Source organism: Alosa sapidissima, chromosome 17 (genome assembly GCF_018492685.1).
Source record: "Alosa sapidissima isolate fAloSap1 chromosome 17, fAloSap1.pri, whole genome shotgun sequence".
NCBI classification, from domain to species: domain Eukaryota; kingdom Metazoa; phylum Chordata; class Actinopteri; order Clupeiformes; family Clupeidae; genus Alosa; species Alosa sapidissima.
In genome coordinates this window covers 11,849,210-11,868,453 of record NC_055973.1, presented here as the reverse complement: position 1 = coordinate 11,868,453, position 19,244 = coordinate 11,849,210, and the positions used below count along the sequence as shown (strand labels likewise).

Sequence of the window (19,244 nt, the reverse complement as noted above, 5' to 3'; positions counted from 1 at the left end):
ACAACTGAAAGGCTGAGGAAGTAATTTGTCCCCAGGGCCATTGAACTGTTCAATGCTTCTCTTAAGGGAAGAGGAGAAATAGACTTCTCTGCATAGTCTGTCTGCCTCTCCACCCTCTCCATGTTTGAGTGCTGATTGCCCACTACTGTTTTACTACTGTCCACAACCTAATGTCTTACTACTGTTTTACTGCTACACTGTTTTTCATGCTAAATTAGCACACATGACCAATAGCTTCTGCTACAACACTGAATCGCTGTAACCCTATTACCTCAACCTATTCTTGCACTGACATAGTTTTTATATTACCTTGTCTACATTATACATTACTCTCTTATTTGTCCATATTATTTATGCTGGTCTCTAGACCTTATTCTTGCACTGTTGCACTGTTGGACTACTGTTGGACTGCTTTTTGCACCTTCACCATGACACTCACTCTCTTGAGCACCTTACCATGCACACAGAACTACAGGCCAGTCCCGGCCCTGTCACTGCAAGCGCCTCATGCTTGATCATCCTCAAGCACACGGTGGATTTTTTTATTTAATTAGTATTTAGTTTTTCTTATCTTCTACTATCTCTATTGTACAGTGGAGTTTTGTTATATGTATATACTTATATTTACCCTTTCTGCTGTAAGTGCATGTTGTGTGTGATGTCTGTATGCTACTGAGACCTTGAATTTCCCCTTGGGGATCAATAAAGTATCTATCTATCTATCTATGACATGAGGGATAATATTGCCAACTGGTGCCATCTTCTGGTGAAAAATCTGAACCAAAGTTCACGTGAAAATAGCCCAATAAGAGTATTACATTGTACCAAGTAGGAATCTGACATTTCCTGTAATTTATTTGGCCTTGGTTCAGGGGGAGTCTGCTGTCGAAAGCTGAAGAGTTCTCATATGACAGGCAAGAAGTAAAACGGACTCCTGTTTTGGCAAAGGCAATTCACCATTTATTTTTTCTAAATTGTAGGGCGTCATCTAGCGGTCACATTAGACACCTCAGGGTTTCACACTGTTTCCAATACTCTCCTTTGAGTTTGAAATCGACTTTAAGTTTGCCAAATAATAAAAAAAGTTATCACCATGGTCAAACCACAGGCTTTCTCTATGTTATAATGTCCATGTCAGGTTGCAGATTGTGAGTGGTTGTAACAAGCTAGCCTAGAGTTTTCCAGTTTCCTTTTAAAAGGGCCTAATATATTTATCCATACCATAACCACTTACTAAGTTATTTTCCAAGTTATTAGCCAAAGGCTAGTGCTAATACGCAAGAAATACACGAACAATAACTTGAAAGTAAATACACTCCATCTCTATTATCAGATAGACTACACCGCCTGTCAGCCACAAAACACAGACATAAACGTTAGACTAGGATACCGCTACACCGCCTTTCTTCAGGTCACCGTATTCTATCTGTGAGGCTACCAAAACACTTCCCTATTTGTGCCAGGGTAACAAGTCGTGTTACAACATTCAGCAGTTAGTCGTTTTCTTCGTTGCTAAGATGCTTTACACTTCCATGCCCAAAGCACACTTCTAGGAATTAGAGCGCTCAACGATTATTTGCATGTTTCGCAGCATATCAACGTGAAAAACCAAATGAGAGTGAGCTGTTCCTTGTATAAACTTGAGTGACGGGCAGGCAGTGCAGTGTAAACGAAAGCTATATCTCCATGTATACCAGGTTACAACTTCGCAAACCTTTCCACGATGCGCATCTGCCACTGGAATAAGAGGTGAGTAGTACTGTTTTAACTTCAATTGTTTTAACTGTCACCAATTTAGCAGGTAGAGAGGACTGAAACTCAGGCAGCCTATGTGAGCGCGTTTTCCCCCACCAGGTAGAAGTAGGCTATTTTGTCGAGGAAAAATGCACTCCACAAGGTTTAACCCAGTTAGCCAATTAACTTATTATAAATACTTTTGAAACAGTTGACCCTTGATGAGTTCGCTTAAGGGACCATTCATAAAAGTTTCCCGCATTAATGAATGTCTCCAACTAAGTATCTTTTTCTTCACGTGTCATGTCATATAGATTGTAGCCGTAGTTCACCTTCAGTCTCAAGACTTGTGTGTCAACTCATCATTTGCGTTCCCATAACTTTTGAAATCTAACTTAGCTATGGCAGATATCTAAACTAGAATAACCATGACTAGGCTAGTTATATTTACATATTTTAAAATGGCCACAGAAGTTTGGAACGTATAGCACACAATCAGCACTAGCAGCCGACTTCTTGCTTCCCGGACGGTTCTATTTACATCCTGCAGCCGGTTTCGGTGGAATTTCACATCTCCAAAATATCCACTGCGCGCAAGTGATAAACATGCTGGCAGGAAACTGTGGAAAATTACAGGATATATGTCTTTAACCAAACTGCATCTTTGCTCTGAATGGTCTTTCCAAAATATGTGTTTAAAATATTACTTATTTTCTTGGCTACAAAGGTGCTGTTTTCGTCTCAGTTGTCGCTCATCCCAGTGACACGGTCTTACATGATGTTGCAAGCCTTTCCCATTCGAATCACAAACTGAAGTTAAGCAATGGCCGCTGACACAGCTTTGGAGAAAAGGGCAAACCTGCTTGCCTCCAGGGAGAGGTGGGGGAAGGTAGATAGACATGCTGACGGACCTCCAAACACTGGAGGAACAGGTAAGGCTGTGTACATAGTGGGTGACATACACAAGGCAAATAACACATGTTGGAAAGTGTGGTTTTGGTTATTGAGTACATTATATTAATAGGCCATATCGTCTGAGGCTCACCTGTGTCCATCCATTTGTTTGAGATCTTTCGTCTCCCATCATAATTGTGTGCCAGCCCCTTGATGTGCATTAAGGAGTGTGTGTATGTTGTGAAAGACATGGTAATAGATCGCCCATCTTGGCAGTTACTTCTTTCCTGTTTGGACTGTATTTTTCACTGTTATGACTTTCAGGGGTGGTCACTGGCTTTTGGTTGTCAAGCAGACTTTGGCCGGTTGTCTGTCTTAGGGCCTTTATGAAATAAAACAGGAGCCCGTTTTGTATATGAAAAGAGTTCCCCAAATCTGACTGAGGCAACTGTGGAGTGAGGGTCGCAAAAAGGACTGCTCTAAAATGCCTGTCCTGTGCTCTGTACAGGAGACTACAAGCAAGACAGCATCCAGCAGTGGCTTATTTCCATTAACAGGTCAGTATCAATCATGCTGTATAGTCTCCATAGCCCACTCAACAATAATATGTCCATATGTGCTCCAGCTTGTAGCAGCTATTCAGCTATAGCAGCTATGTTAAATTAGTCTTGACCATAACCGCGTTTCTTGAACTGTTTAAACTCTTTGAAGCATAGTCATTTGTGAAGAATAGATTGATATTACTATGTATAAAGTGATAGCTGTATTTGGTAGAAAATCTCCTTTCTCACTTAATCTTATATTCCCCTTCAGGGTTGATGAGAAGGTTGAACCAGTTCAGAAGTCTGCAGGTAAGAAAGAGCCTTTAATGAACTGATTTTTAACCTTAGCTGTGGCTTCATGGGCGGCAAATAACGGGATTATCATTATATATAATTTATTACATAGTGCATTCATGTCTCAGAAGTGGAGAGAACCATAAGTCATCTGTATAGTAGATTCCAACAATGATAATAATCTGACATGATCATAGGAACTGTGACAGAGTATCTGCCTCCTGACCAATTTAATATGTGAAATGATGACTGACTGGCAAAACAGTGCTGTCTGTCTGTCATGAGCAAAGCAATGTTGCAGTTGGCTCTTTGCCATAGATAAATATATTTCTACATTTTTCCCTGGTGAAGGGGTTGTGTAACTCGGTCACTCATTCAGTCAGAGCGGTAGGCATGGGCCATGCGAGTCCAATCGATTCAAACAAGATGCAAATCAGAGTCCAGGAAACCAAGGGAACGGCCACTTGCGATGTCGCCCAGACGCAATCAGCCCGTTTCCCACCACTAAACACCTGGGCTTATGTCACCTCAGGAGGATTTAGAGCATTGACTCACGAATCTCAGACTTTTTAAAAATGCCCTGACATTATCAGAAAGGTGAGGTGACATTTGTTTTGATGAGAAATGACGAAGCCTGTTAGCATGGGTAGGAAGGATTTATGTTTATCTCATGTTGGCTCGAGTTGTACTCTCTGTGGTCTGTTTCCACATACTTGTATGTTTGTGAGCGGTAATGGATGCTTCTGGATTAGTCCGCTAATGGATGTATGTGTTGCTCTTTCCAACAGCGGAGCCTCTGCGGAGAAATGCTAGTGCTGAGGATGACTTAGTGCTGGGTGTGGAAGGTAAACACCTTTTCATTGTTTGGACAACACAGTTCTTTGTCCCTCCACAAAAAGTAACATGTAAAATAAATACTCTGGTGAAAACAGATCCATCTTTTTTAACATAACACTGCTCGCATACTGTAGATGCTGTCTAGCTGTTTGGAGTCCCAGCCATTTAGTGACTAGGGAGGTAGGGAGGTATTGGCTTTGTGCTGGTAGCTTCTCTGCCCCTCGTTGATTCCATCACTGGCCTCTTGGCGGTAGATCCTGGGATGACGATACCGTTTTGGATGAAAGTAATGGGGGGGACTGTCCTAAGCCCCTCTTTGCACTCTAAGTGGATGCCGGAGACGGCAAGGGAACAGCGTGCTCCTTCTTGGCAAAGAACTCTCCGTTCCTTACACAAACACCGCCAGGGCTTGATGCTTTCCAGTCCTGAATGTCACCTGCTGTAGGCAATGGTGGTGGTGGTGTGTGTGTGTGTGTGTGTGTGTGTGTGTGTGTGTGTGTGTGTGTGTGTGTGTGTGTGTGTGTGTGTGTGTGTGTGTGTGTGTGTGCGAGAATGTATTTGTGTGTAAATCCAGCGCTGAGTGGCTCTGCGACCGGGCAGAAATACCTTCCCTAATGCAGTGCCAGCCTTAAAAAGAAGCAACAGCTAAACACTGAGGAGGATAAGAAGAGGAGAAGAAGAAGTAGGAAGAGATTAGGCTCTGAGGAGAGAGACAGGGAGAGAGAGGGACTCCAGCTTCCAGAAGGATGAATCAGAATCCAGGGCATCCAAGGACATCTGGGGAGGGTCTGGAATCTTGGTCTGTCGGAGAGGGCTGCTAAGCATGGGAATGGCAAGGTTTTCATGTCAGAACGCCGATGTTCATGTCTCTGGATGGAAGATCAGTTGATGTCTTGAGAATTCGTCCTTTGGAGAAGAAGGTATAGAGGAGGGTGACTGCGTCCCATTCCGTCTGCTACGTCTGGGAGAAGTGTCTCCTTCATATGCGATTGTGCCTCTTGAGCAGGAATGTGTTTGTAGGTTGGGAACTATCTGCCATTCTGGCAGCTCCAAGAACAGTGTGTCTACTTAAGTTTTTTTTTTTCTCTCACTGACACACTGTCCTGTATTTTTACTTCCTGAACGTCCCACCTCCTGTTTGTCTTTTGTGGAGCACATCATTCCTTTTACTGTTTGACATCAAGGACTTGTTTCTTGTGACTGGAGAACTGGTCTGGGAGCTAGATTGCCGACTAAGTCCCTGTTTGGCTTTGCCTGCTCCGGTTGCTGTTTTGGGACATCTTTCTGCTTCATGAGAAATCTGACTGTGTTTAGCTATGTATTTTTAAATGTCTTTAATCATGGGCGACCTCCACTGTTCATGTGGAACACCGTTTGCCTGAGATCCACAGTAGCCCTTTTTTTGGTTACATAAGAAGGGTTCAGAAGGGTGCACACTGTCCCAAAGCCAGTGGAGAATGAGACAGAAACTACTCAAGAAGTGGATGAGATTAGCTTCAGTCCCTGGAGTCTATGCGGATCAAACTGAAATTATGTTTTCGGAGAGTGCCAGGGGACTGTTTTGCTGACTGGCCCAGGGCTGCATTAGGGAGTGCTACTGGGACGAGAAGATTCTGGAAAAAAAAGAGGAAGGCATGGAGTAGCGCACTCTGTCCCTGACAAGATGCCAGAGTAAGATGAATAGACATAACCTAAGTGAGAGCTTGAAAGGCCAGCTAAATGGAAACAGCAAGGACAGGAGGCTTGCCTAATATAGCAACAGCACCATGCTGCTTTGGCTCTTCAAAAAAAGCCCCAGCGAGATAGCGATAGCGTCTTTAAATTGTCAACATGTCTGTCTTGCCCGATCTTGTGGAATCTGCGATAACATCTTATTTACTCCTGTCGTCCTCCCTACCCAACGTTTCTCTGTCCTAAACCTGTCTGCTCACTGTTTAATCTCTCCATCTTGCGCCGACTCTCCTTGTTGTTGCATCTCTCTGACTCACCCCTCCCCTCCCTCTCTGTCTTGTCTTTATCTCTTTCTCCTCCTCTCAACCTGTCCCCTGCTCCCTCTCTTCTCCTCGCTTCTCTTCTCTCACTCTCCCAGCATCTATATATGGTAATCCAGGAGCCAGGACTGTCAAGGAGTTTTTGCGGTAAGAATTTTTTTCCTCAAGGATGTTCTGTCTGTGTCTGTCTGTCAGCAGAGGGGTTTGCAGATAAATTGGCCTTTAAACTGATCAAAATCACATGTCAGAGTAAAGAACTCTGTCAGGACTACTATTGATCACACTCGAGATCTCTTAACTGTTATCACTTGCCAGCACAATACAAACATGTTTAATAGTGATGCCATGGGGCCCTGATGTCATTTTAATACATAATTAAAACGAAACTCTGCGGTGCCATCGATCCTGTGACGTGTTACATGATCTGAAGGACTATAGGGCAAGGCACTGGTGTCACACCTCACTGACTTATATTTACCATTCAAATGTCAAATGAGCAAACTTACCTTCCCAGGGACAGGCCACGTGCCGCATCCTCTCAGAAACCAGGCCTCGTGCTCTGGTTTGCATGGCGTGGTGCTGGAAGAAAATGTGATTCACTTTCGGCATAATCAGCACATATAGGAAAAAGAAAGTGGAAAAAAGTAATGCAAGGGCTGGCCATAAGCGATGCATTATAATAACCTATTCGCAAGCTGTTGTGGGCTATAATAAGGTGACGGCTGAGCATTGCTGTGCTTTTTTGGACGCTGTGACTGAACAGTCTGTAGTGAACTTACTGTACGATGTGTCCACACTGCAGGTCGTCCCTGTCCGGCTCTACTCTGCCCCGGTGGAACAGCCTGGCCTCAGCCTTCTCTACTCAGTCCAGTCCACTGAGGTGAAACCTTGTGTCTTAGATTTGTCATCTCAGATGTTTATTCTTGTGCATATATCTACTCAACATTCTCTTCTACTGAGTAGATACAGTATGTATGGGTGTATGTGTGTGTCTCCCTGCCTGAGTGTGTGTCTGTCTGTATAGAAATAGGAGTGTTTGTTTTACCTGTAGAGTGTTGTTGTTAGATATAACCAGTCGGCACATTTAAACCATATGTCGGAATTACACTTTGGAAACACTTTGGAGGCTGAGTGCGTGAGGGTCTGCCATGTGACTATAATTCCGCCCTTACACTGAACGTTTATTTCGTCTTTGGTTCAGTGTCATGGACGTGCTGAACCTGTGGAGTGACGACCCTGAAGAGGTGCTGTTTGACCTCGGCTTCGGCGTAGAGGAACCAGACATCACAGGACGAATCCCGGCCCGCTTCATCAACAACCAGTCCCAGGCCCGTGGGATCAATCTACAAGTGTTTCTGGATGCCCAGAAGAACCGTATGGACATCGAAAACCCAGATGTCAGAAGTACGTGCCGATTGTTGCTTAATATTACATAAGAGTTTGCTTATTACATACATGTCCTGGCTTTCTGTTTCATAACTGTGTCTACATCGGGGGAAATTCTGCATTTCTATGGTGTACACAAGTTATAAATCTTCTCCTCTTTGCTACTTGAAGTAACATGCTGACACTGCAAGTAGGTACAGTTGGATACTTGGCCCAGAAGAGGCATCTCAGCAGAGTAAATAGTTTTACCCCAAGTCTTATTTAGCAGGAGTGAACTACTTCTGAAGTAGTAAGAGCTTAGAGCGGTAAGTAAAAGGGGAAGCAGACAGAGAAGTGCCTATTCATTTCCTCAGAAAGATAGCCTGAGGTCAGCCACTAGCTAACACTGATGAATTTAACTCACGGTAGACATCCACTCATTTCCCCTTCTCTCCTTTATCTTCTTTCCTAACCCTTTCTAAGTCAGTCTCTGTGTTCCTTCACTTATCTTATCTTCATGCACTATTAATTGTTGATATGTTTTGTTATGTCACTGTGTGTGTGTGTCATGTGTGTTTTATTACCATTACCATTACGGGTACGCTGGCGACTTTGCCGCTCTGTCCACTCTGTTGTTTGTGTGTGGAGAACTTTGGGTTACACTCTGTTCATATAAAATGCGCTATTTAAACAAAACATGACTTGACTTGACTTGACTATTTCTTTGCCACGTTACATATTGTCCCTCTCTTGTTCACCCACCCCTCTAGATCGATTCAGGCAGTTGGAGGTTCTCCACCAGGTCACTACTGCCTTCAACTCCCTGGTAGGCGGAGGAGCCGGTGGGGGTCCGTCGAGCTCCCAGGGGCCCCTGGCCAACATGTCCCCCGAAGCCCGTGAGAAGAGGAAGCGCATGGGCATGCTCCTACGCCGGGCCTCCAAGAAGACCCTGACGCAGGCCAGGACCTCCCAGGAGCAGCCACTCAGCCCAGTCGCAGACTCCACCACCGACCCCGAGCAGCCCACCCCACCGCAGGCGCAGACGCCCGTGTCCACGCGCCTGTCCGAGAAGCGGGGTGTCCTCAAGCGCTCCAGGCCAAGCCTGGTGGAGAACGGCAGCCTCACCCCTCTGGTGGAGGAACAGGGGCTTCTCCCAGAGCCCTCCGAGGTCCATGCGCAGACCGTGGTGTCGCCCGTGGGCCTCCAAGACAGCCCCGCCAGGCTGAGGGGCATCAGGGAGCCCCGGTCCCTGGTCCCTACCCCTCTACTCAGGAAGAGAAGCCCAGGAGAGCCCACGGAGTCTTTTGAGCTGGAGGAGGTAAAGTAGTGGCTACCACTTATGAGACATACTTGAGCATGTGATGCATGCAAAAACAAGAAATATAACCTTAAAGGTTCAGTCCTCAATGCAGTCCAAATTCAACTAATTGCTCCACTGTCCATTTCATGTTTATACTACAAAAACCTCTGTTGTTTGTATATAGTTCTGGCTCAAGAAAAGAACTTAGGAGAATTGAAATGTGTTATTTGATAAAGTGTGTATTTGGTTGAGCTCCAATATCAGCAACCTCCTTCCAGAATTGCAGGCTCTACCTTGTTGTGCTGTACTGTACTGTTGTACCGTTGCTATGTTGCAGTCTGATTTTTTTTTTGGAAAGTAAACATGTAACCCTCGTGAGCACAATGGGTAACGTGATGGTTAGCAATAATAACAATGGTTCACACCAGTGTTAAATATATCCTAGTTTATTTGCATGTTTTGCATATTTCCAAAGACATTGCCACCTGGAAGGACTGCAGTCATGTGTTTCAGAGTTGTGTGTTCTGTCCCCTTAGATCCAGAGCTTCGATGAGAGCAGTGTGTCTGGCAGTGTGACTGGGATGGCAGACTACATAGGTTTGTGAAGTGACATTGGAGTGCTTATTTGCTGGCTTGTCTTCTAAATCACAATTTAGACTGTTCTGACCCATCCACCCATCCATCTATCTCCATCCATCCATCCATCCATCCACCCATCCATCTATCTCCATCCATCCATCCATCCATCCATCCATCCATCTGACCACCCATCCATCCATCTGTGTCTGACACAAGAATTCCAAATTCTGCTTTACTCATTCACCCAATCTCACAGAAATCTGCATGTGTCTCTCTAAACCTGTTTTTATTGCTTTTAGTTCTAGTAACATGAAAGCTCATTCATTTTTATTATTTATTTAAGTTTCTATAACACATTTGCCTTTCTCTCAAACATCCATGACTTGAAAGTAACCATTTGAATGCTTAAAAAAAGCTACTCATCAATGGATACAACAGTTTGCATCAACAAACTGAATGGACACTAACATGTCAAGCTCCTATTGCCATACCAGTGTTATGACGTAAGCTAGCACATCTTTATAGTGTACAATGTTTTACTTGGGACAAGTTACATGGAAGTGCACAACATCCGGCAACTATGAGCCACTAAACTCTTATCACAATAAAATGGCAAATTTGACACTTTACAGTGTGGTCTCATTTCAATGTGTTCTTCCGTATAACTGGTGATAAAGAGTCACTTCCTGACTTCCTTATACGTCTGCCAAAGGGTTATTTCATTAGACTGTATACTTAGGCAAATAGATATGGCACATGTCTCAGATAGGGATTTATTGCATGTATATACTTATCTCGTAGTGTTCCAATAGTGCACAGTGTGGCTGAGACAAAGGCAAATGAGGGAGGCTGTGGAGAGTGAATGTGACCGTGCTCTTCTCTTCTGTGTTCTCATAGGTGAAGGTGAGCGTGGGTTCCTATCGCGAAGAGAGTCAAGTGTGGTCCGAACCAACAGCTGCCAGTCGGACAGCAGCGGGTTCCTGGAGGAACCTTTCATCCCTGTCGCCTCCCAGTCTCCGTCCCCTGGCCCTGAGCTCATGAAGGTAATAGGGAATTCTACAACTGCTTTTGTTGTTTTTAATGCATGCATTTTGTGCTATTGTTTTGCTATGATAGATTATTATATAGATAGGGGGCAGCCGTAGCCTACTGGTTAGCGCTTCGGACTTGTAACCAGAGGGTTGCCGGTTCGAACCCCGACCAGTAGGCACGGCTGAAGTGCCCTTGAGCAAGGCACCTAACCCCTCACTGCTCCCCGAGCGCCGCTGTTGTTGCAGGCAGCTCACTGCGCCGGGATTAGTGTGTGCTTCACTTCACTGTGTGCTGAGTGTGTTTCACTAATTCACGGATTGGGATAAATGCAGAGACCAAATTTCCCTCACGGGATCAAAAGAGTATACTTACTTACTTATTGAAATCTGTGCCATTCAATATTCATGTTGAAATGTTGACGTGTTTGCCACAATGCATGCATTCAACACAAGTTATGTCGTAAGTTGGGTTTCAGAAAGACACAAAGGTATCTGATATTGCACATGTCTATTGCAGTGTTATAGATGTATGTTAAGTGTTACCATGACAAAACTGTACATGTTTATTGGAAATGCATAAATAGATTGGTTTCAATATGATTTGCTGTAGAAAGTTGTGTACATTTTTTTTTTTAAAGTAAGTAAATGTAAAAAAAATGTTGATGAAAGAACTTATGTTAAAGAAAAAGAATGTTAAGAGACATTCAACATCAAAATATGTCTGAGCAGAAAACAGTGATAGATCCAGCCGAAAGTTTGAAATTGCATGCAAAAATGCAATACTTGTAAAACCCCACACCAGAACAAGTTGTTCTTGCACTGCATGAGCATAGCCTTGCCAGGTATTTAGCAGGCCAACAGTACTTACAAAGGCATCCTGCATTGGCCAAGAATCAAACCTTGGTCAACTGCTTAGGAAGCAGGAAAGAGGAGTGGAATACGTCTATTGTGGTGGATGTTGAGAGTGTGCCTGTCAGCTTCACACTGAGGGACTCTCTCAATACTCCGTAGTAACATAAAGACTTTAAGTATATCCTCCTAGTCCAGATGGTTTATAATTAGATTCTCTTATTATTAGATTTCCTGTTGGTTCAGCCATGTATTCATGGTTTACAAATACAGTATAAAACGTATTTTAAGATTAGTGATAAGTTCAGTTTAGTGATGTGCAGGCTCTCATTCTCTCCATTTTACCTCCACAGGCGCTGAATGCCATGTCTAGCAGCACAGAAAGCCAGGCAACGCTGAGGGGAAGTCAGGAGCCCTCTCCCACCTCGCCAACCTTCCCCAACCCCCTCTTCTCCTTGCTCCCTCCTGCGCCCGATTCAGACGCCCCCACCTCTGACCTGGCCGATTCCACGACAGCTCCTCTGGGCGAGGAAAGGCGAGCGACCCCCCCAGAGACCCCCCCGGTGCTGCCCAAGGGTTCGTCGGTGGACCCGACAGATGCTGAAGACGACGCTGCTCCTGCTGACGTCAGAGGGGATGCCAGTGCCATGGGGGCCGATCAGTCCTGTCCATTCTTAGAATCCTGTCAAAGCTTAGAATGTGCTGGCTGCGTGGACACTGACAGCAGACGGTACAGTTCCACTACGGAGGACTTAGCATCTGACGGGGTCAGTGTGACTGCAGAGAGTCTGGAGGGAGGTGAACAACCTTCATCTGAACTGGACAATGAGCAACGGCAGCATATCAGGGAAAGTGCAATCAGTGTGGCCCTCGAACCAACGCTCAGTGAAGAGGGGATTAGTAATGTACGTGATGAAGGTTCGACCGGTGAGGTCTCAGCTTGTGACGGAGTTGTCAGCCTGATCGTGAGTGTTAGTGCAATAAAAGAACGTGAGGTGAGTGCATGTCGTGAGGCGGAGGAGGAGGGTGCGGAACGTGTGGTTAGTGAGCAAGCTGTGACTGAGCATGTGCAGTGTGAACCTGTGGTCAGTGAAACAGCAGACAGTGAGAACACTGCAAGTGAATTTGCGCCTTGGGCTGTAAGTGGTAATGCTAGCAAGAGTGTGGTTAGCAAAAGTCAGAGTCATAGCGATCACAGTGTCAGTACAGATGCAACTGTAGTTTGTGCTCGTAGCAATGACGTATTAAAGGACTGTACAAGCACTGCCCTTTGTGCTAGAGACCATGCTAATGCTGAAGACAGTCCTGAGCAGACTGAAAAGACTCAACGTACAATGAAAGAATGTGGTGCTGTAATCTCTTTACAGTCCACTGTAGCAGAGGAGAGACTTGCTATATCGGGGGAACGTCAGGCCTTGGGTGATAAAGGGTTAAGTTCTAAACATGCCTACTCCCAACTAGAGGCACAGTCAGAGCCCACTCACACACTAAACCAAGGCACACAGATGTCCACCACAGAAACATCTCAACTTGTAGACTCCCATGAACTTTCAGAGGGCTCGTCAGTAGACGGGGATAGTGTACTTATAGAGGGTACGTCAGTAGATGGGGAAAGTGTCCCTATAGAACCTTCCAGAACAGACGGAAGGCCTCGTCTTCCGGGACGGTCGGTGTCGGTACAGATGCGCTCGTCGCTAGTACCCATTTCCCAGACAGCCTTTAGGAAAGGTGTCACCCAAGAGGCTCTCCGTTCTAGTGATGTCGCACAGAGGCGGGACTCTTTCTCCAGGAGGGCGTGGTCTGAAGTGGATATACCCCCGCCCACCCCACAGAGCCTCGCCGAGGAAATACCAGAGCTGGCTTCCGCCGGTCCATTTTGGCAATCCCTGGACAGCTCAAAGGGGTTCGGAAAGTTCCAGAAGCGGTCCATCTCCTTGGATACGGGGCTGTCGTGGGAGGACGATGACGGGCGGCTGGATGGTGTAATGATGGCAGGTAGAGCATCTCGCTGGTGTCAGTGCCAGTGCTTCTGCTGCTCCCAACACGGTCCGCATACAGACCTGTCACAGCCAGCCTCCGGTCTCCCAGTAAGTACACATCCTTGTTGAACACACACACACACACATACACACACACACACGTGCACGCACACACGCACACACATATATACACACATACATATACATACACACAACACACACACATACACACACACACATACAGACCTGTCACAGCCAGCCTCCGGTCTCCCAGTAAGTACACATCCCTGTTGAACACACACACACACACACACACACGTGCACGCACACACGCACACACATATATATACACATACATATACATACACACAACACACACACATACACACACACACATACAGACCTGTCACAGCCAGCCTCCGGTCTCCCAGTGAGTGCACATCCCTGTTGAACACACACACACGCACAGCACACAGACACACACACACACACACACACACACACACACACACACATATATATATATACACACCTATATATATATACACACGCACACATACACACGCACACACATGCACACATACACGCACATTCAAGTGCACACACACACACACACACACACACACACACACACACACACACACACACACATGCACACACTGACACATCATGCTTATATAATATAGACTATACATACAGTACAGAAACTCACAGTACACATGCAAAACATGACAGGCACACTGGCACCCACCCACAAAGAAACCAGCACACACACACACACACACACACACACACACACACACACACACACACACACACACACACACACATACTGTACACACACAAACTAACACACAGGCAGCTCATCACACTCACGCCCACACAGATATTTTCACTTTCACTTTCCCCCTTTCATCTTTCCTCTTTCAACTGCAAGATGAGGTGCCTCTGGCAAACACACACACACACACACACACAGGCCCTCTGTATTGTTCTGACTGAGCCTCAGCCAGACGAGCTCCTATTTCCCTCAACCCCAATAATTCAATCAGCGGCGAGCAGCCAGATCAAATAATCGAATCAATAGCAGGTAGCTCGCCTAGCAGACTGGTCCCAACTCTAATGGATAAAAATCAGACCTGTTTTGTGAGGTTGTCTGTCTCTTATTCCTCAGCCCTGCTGTTGTTCATTTGAGCTCTTTATCCAGAGGCGCTGAGGCCCGACGTGATCTGATTTGCCGTGTCTGTATTTTCCTCTTGAGCTGCACGACACAATTACCGCAGTAATGAATAAACACTTTCTCCCTCCCGCCCTGTTTAGTGGTGTAAGGACGCACTAAGCATCTTTTAGGAAAAATATGGCAGGGTGGTATTGGTTACATGTGCGCTTCCATTTGCATGTGAATGCCTAATTTGAATGTGAGGGGAGATAGGTACTGTAGGCGCAGGTCATTTACAGCAGCTCTTCTCTCTCTCTCTCTCTCTCTCTCTCTCTCTCTCTCTCACTCTTCCTCTCTCTCTCTCTCTCTCTCTCACTCTTCCTCTCTCGCTCTCTCTCTGCTCCCACCTCAGTGCTCGTTTTAACACACTCACCAGATGCGCTCAACAAAAGGTGACATTCGGAACATGTCAAAGGACGCTGGTGCTTGAGCCTGGCCGTCGTGTACCACTTGTCCACTCTGCTCTTTCCCTTCCATTTATTTCTCTCTCTCTGTTACACTCACACTTACTCTACTCCTTTTTTTCTCTTCATAGTTCTCTCTCTCTCTCTCTCTCTCTATTTCTCTCTCTCATCTCTGACGGTGTCTGTCCTTCGGTCTTCCTGGTGCTTCTCTTTGCTGTTTGTGTGTTATTAAGAGCACTTGGGTGCCAGTTGAAGTGACCACTTTGATGTGCACGTATAGACACCCTCCGCATGTGTCCTTCGGCTCATCGGTCTCCTCCATCTCGTGTGTTTATCAGTATTCTCTGGACGAGCTGGAGGGGATGATGCGGGATGTGAAGAGGTTCCGCGCTGTCCTCACCGACGTCGAGGAGCGGCTGGGTCACGAACAGGCCTCTGTGTACGAGGATCTATCAGTCACTGACAGGTATGGTGCGCTCACACTGCTGTCAAAGTGAAACGTTCGCACTTCCCTCCTAACGCACACTGTTATCAAGAACCAAGAGAGTTTGGTGTCAGTTCGGCAATTTCAGTTGACAGTTTTGACAAATAACCCTCCTCTCTGCCAGCTGTGCACAAGGCCTGCTAGAACATTGGGTCTCTAGGTGTTTTACTCAGAACCAAGTAGAGAAACTTGGTGGTGCTGCTGGTTTTGTTGACATGAGCTGTGCTGTTTGTCAGGAAGGAGGTCAGGGACGTGCTGGAGCTCAGGGCCACGGTCAAACAGGAGGCACGGGAGCTAGAGCTGCAGCTGGCTGACCTGGTCCAGCACTATGACGGCAGCTTCAAAATGGTATGGTGTGGACACGTGCTAACTTTGTACCAATGGAAACTTATCATATAGAAAAGAATATACATATCTAAAGGCAGAGCATAAGCTCAGTTAGGTGTATTAAGAAATGCCCTCAGTTTTCCTGACATGAATATTACATCCAGCATTGAGGTTAAGTAAAGTATAAAGTTTGCATTTTTTTGCAAGTTTAATTGTAGTATTTACATTTACATACACTTATTCATTTAGCAGATGTTTTTTCCCAAAGTGACTTACAGAAAGAGAATAAGAACATACTATTATACAAATATAAACATATTTGTATATCATATATATAAATGAGTATTTAGGGGTTGTACAGTCATTATTATTAATATCCCATTATTGGTGACACCTAATGGCCTGACTGTTGCTTTTGCAGAAAATCAACAGGCTTCTGGATGAACAGTCTCATCTCTGCTCTCAGCTGAGGATACAGCCCTCAGACAGGCCCCGCCTAGAGCCCGCCTCCAGCAGAAGTGTGGCCATTCAGTGTAGCCTGCTGCCTGTGACGGACACGATTGACACCCGGCCCCCTCCCCATCATTTCAGTCGCAGCACAAAGCAAGGCAAGCTGGACTTCGTAGGGTTCATCCAAAATGTAAGAGTCTGCGCTCAAAACGAGGTTCTCTTTTCTTCTGTGTCGGTGGGAGACTTGTGAGAAGCCATTTCATGGCCGGCCCTCTGCAGCCTCCACCCCCCCAGTGCAAGAGTGAGAGGAGAGCAGGGCTTTTGTCCTCACCACTGTACCAGACACAATCTAAAACCACTTCTGCTGTAGGCTCATCACTAGACTCAAGTTAGTTGGATCATGTTGATAGGCTGATCAAAATGTACATTTCTTTCTTTCTTTCTTTCACACAGCTGAAGAATTCGATCCACCAGTCCATCAGTAATGACTCGCTGGAGTGAAGCTAACAAACCTATATGATGTGAGTGTGACTGATGTGTCTTCATATATTGTGCACATGACTTGCTCACTATTTTCTTCCCAAATCCTTTCCTCACCTCATTTTTTCTCTCTCTCTCTCTCTCTCTCTCTCTCTCGCTCTCTCTCTCTCTCTCCCTCTCTCTCTCCTCTTTTCCCCTAGGTCTCGGTCTGTTATGGTTTATTTGATGGAGCACATTTTAGTATTTCTGCAGAATTTCAGGCAGTAATTATAATGGAGCTCATTTGTGCATTTGCTTTCTCACCGAAAGAGCCTGAATGAGAGTGGTAATAGGAATCATTTTCTGTTTGTCGACAAACAATAATTAACGTGTTTTCTCTCAACATTCTTTCTTTCAGCTGCCGCCAACTTGAAGATGTCTTCCTCTTGAACTAATGTATTCCCTCCCATGATTGCCTTCATCCGCCTACTGCCTTTTAATTTTTTAATGAGGACAAGAGTGCAGGCTTCCAAGCACAAGCAAGTCTTCTGCTCGGGTCCAATAAAAGCAACTTAAAAAAAACCAAGTCCTCCATGCCTGTTGTGTTGTGTGGTGTTTTTGGTGTCCTTTATTGGACACTGACACGAATATGACCATTGATTATCTGCTGCTATTATGCAGTGTCTTTTTCACAATAACATGTACTTGTTTAAATCATGGATTTTCCCAGAAAAGGCCACAGTCTCATGAGGAAGCAGCTGGTTGGCCTAGCACACAGGATGTTTCAGATCCTGACAAGATATAAAAATACACTTGATGAATCTGGACCTTGTGTATACAGTACATAGAGTAGTATGAGGAGACGAACCATCCAGCTGTTTATATTGTTGTAATCTGTGTGTGTATGTATGTATGTGTGTGTGTGTGTGTGTGTGTGTGTGTGTTTGAGGCACAGGTGCCGACTGTACGGTCAGAAGTTCATATATAAGTGTGTGTCATGTTCCTGATCTATGAGTCTGAGAAAATGAAAGAGAGTGAGCCTATGCTTATGTTTGACAAAAAAAGTTTAAGAATACATCTTCTATCTCTATCATATAGACCAGTGTTTCTCCCTACAATTTTGTCTACCTATGACATTTAGCCTGAGCTGAATAGAGGCATATGGGCCTTCTTTATGATCAGACTATTCACACTTTCCTAATAACACCAAGCTATTGCCTTTACCTCTTCGCTGGACCCATTATTCTGTTCATAAAAACAAAACACTGCTGAACAGACCAGAAATATTGAATTATAATTATAATGGTTCATACTATGTTTTTGACGCTTGCAGTTTTGCATACGCTTTGAGCACTTCAGATTAGGTGTCCTTGGACAATAACAGCTATTCTCGTCCATATTCTATTGTCCCCTGAGTGTATTTTTACATAACATGCAATTAAATTCTTGTTTATAGAAATGTCTCCCATTCAGATTGCTAAAAGCCTCTCATGTTTGATGGATAATGTGGTCAAATAATCTTTCTCATATTGGAAATGCTGCTTCAACAGACCCAATTTCACATCAGACATCAAAGAATTCACTCCAAGTACAAGCACAATGGCAAAATGTTTTTAGCTGTTTTATTACAGGCAAACAATGAATGTCACACCAATATATCCTCCTCTGTCATGATTTCATTATGTGGGACATTTATGAGTAAACAGCTGTTCCACTATGAATCTCTGTGAAAGGTTATTGTTTCCAAGATTGAAAACAAAGACCCTGTAATTTTTGTGGGAGCAGTCTGTCAGGCCTGTACGAGTGGATATAAACAAGTCCTCAAGTGAAGCCAAAGACCTTAAGCCAGCAGCACAGCCAAGCCAGACACGAGAGGTCTGAAGATTTTACTCAGGGTCATCATGCATTCTAACACAAACCTGAGAGAATTCGATAGGTGTTCACAAACATCTGACAAGTTGTGCATTTTAGACGTTCAGATGGCAAGGCTAACATGCATGTTTTGTTACAGTGAGTGATCGATGTGAATTTGAGAAAAGCTGTTTAGGCACAGTGGCAACCCTTTTAAATTCAAGGGTCCTATTTAATTGTAGGCCTAAATGTATCATTCACAGGTCTTCTGTAATCAGAGTAATATTATCAAGAAAGCAATAGCAGGTCCCAGGCACTCAAATATATAAGAGGAGAAGGAATTCTTTAAAAAACCTTTATTGAATCTGGCTTAGGTCATTTAAAATATTGAACATAATATTATCAAGACTTGGAAGATTTACTTAAAAGAATATAGGAAATACCATGTATGATTGTTTTAATTGTGAAGTTATATAATTAAAGTAGAGATGATAGATGCGGTGATCTTAGGTGCTTTATTTGGGGTTAAACCCCCCCCCCCCCCACATATCACATAAATACAGTGAAAGCCTACACCATGACATCTGGGACTGGGGATGTAAACTACTCCCTCTCTCTCTCTCTCTCTCTCTCTCTCTCTTTCCTGTCCTCGTCT

General features: G+C 44.7%; 1 protein-coding gene across 4 annotated transcripts; it reads left to right on the top strand.

Annotated features, from left to right (window-relative positions):
* Positions 1-1,424: 1,424 nt before the first annotated feature.
* Positions 1,425-17,310, top strand: itprid1 (ITPR interacting domain containing 1). 4 transcript variants are annotated; one of them, XM_042067244.1, is made up of 17 exons: positions 1,425-1,749; positions 2,522-2,666; positions 3,137-3,185; positions 3,442-3,479; positions 4,253-4,309; positions 6,391-6,439; positions 7,095-7,172; positions 7,494-7,696; positions 8,428-8,975; positions 9,494-9,554; positions 10,434-10,579; positions 11,770-13,503; positions 15,357-15,484; positions 15,739-15,850; positions 16,251-16,469; positions 16,733-16,800; positions 17,157-17,310. In XM_042067244.1, the coding sequence occupies exons 2-16, from the start codon at positions 2,558-2,560 to the stop codon at positions 16,778-16,780; spliced, it is 3,579 nt and encodes a 1,192-aa protein (XP_041923178.1). In that variant the 5' UTR covers positions 1,425-1,749; positions 2,522-2,557; the 3' UTR covers positions 16,781-16,800; positions 17,157-17,310. The 4 variants fall into 4 exon arrangements, with proteins under 4 accessions (XP_041923178.1, XP_041923179.1, XP_041923177.1 ...); XM_042067245.1 differs by having other exon boundaries at positions 2,462-2,666; positions 16,251-16,437; XM_042067243.1 differs by having other exon boundaries at positions 2,462-2,666.
* The last annotated feature ends 1,934 nt before the right edge of the window (positions 17,311-19,244 follow it).

Coding starts and splice junctions, on each gene's coding strand:
- itprid1 (XM_042067244.1), top strand. CDS start 2,558: ATGGCCGCTGACACAGCTTTGGAGAAAAGGGCAAACCTGCTTGCCTCC. Junction 3,480..4,252: donor ACCAGTTCAGAAGTCTGCAG/GTAAGAAAGAGC, acceptor TCTTTCCAACAG/CGGAGCCTCTGCGGAGAAAT. Junction 8,976..9,493: donor AGTCTTTTGAGCTGGAGGAG/GTAAAGTAGTGG, acceptor CTGTCCCCTTAG/ATCCAGAGCTTCGATGAGAG.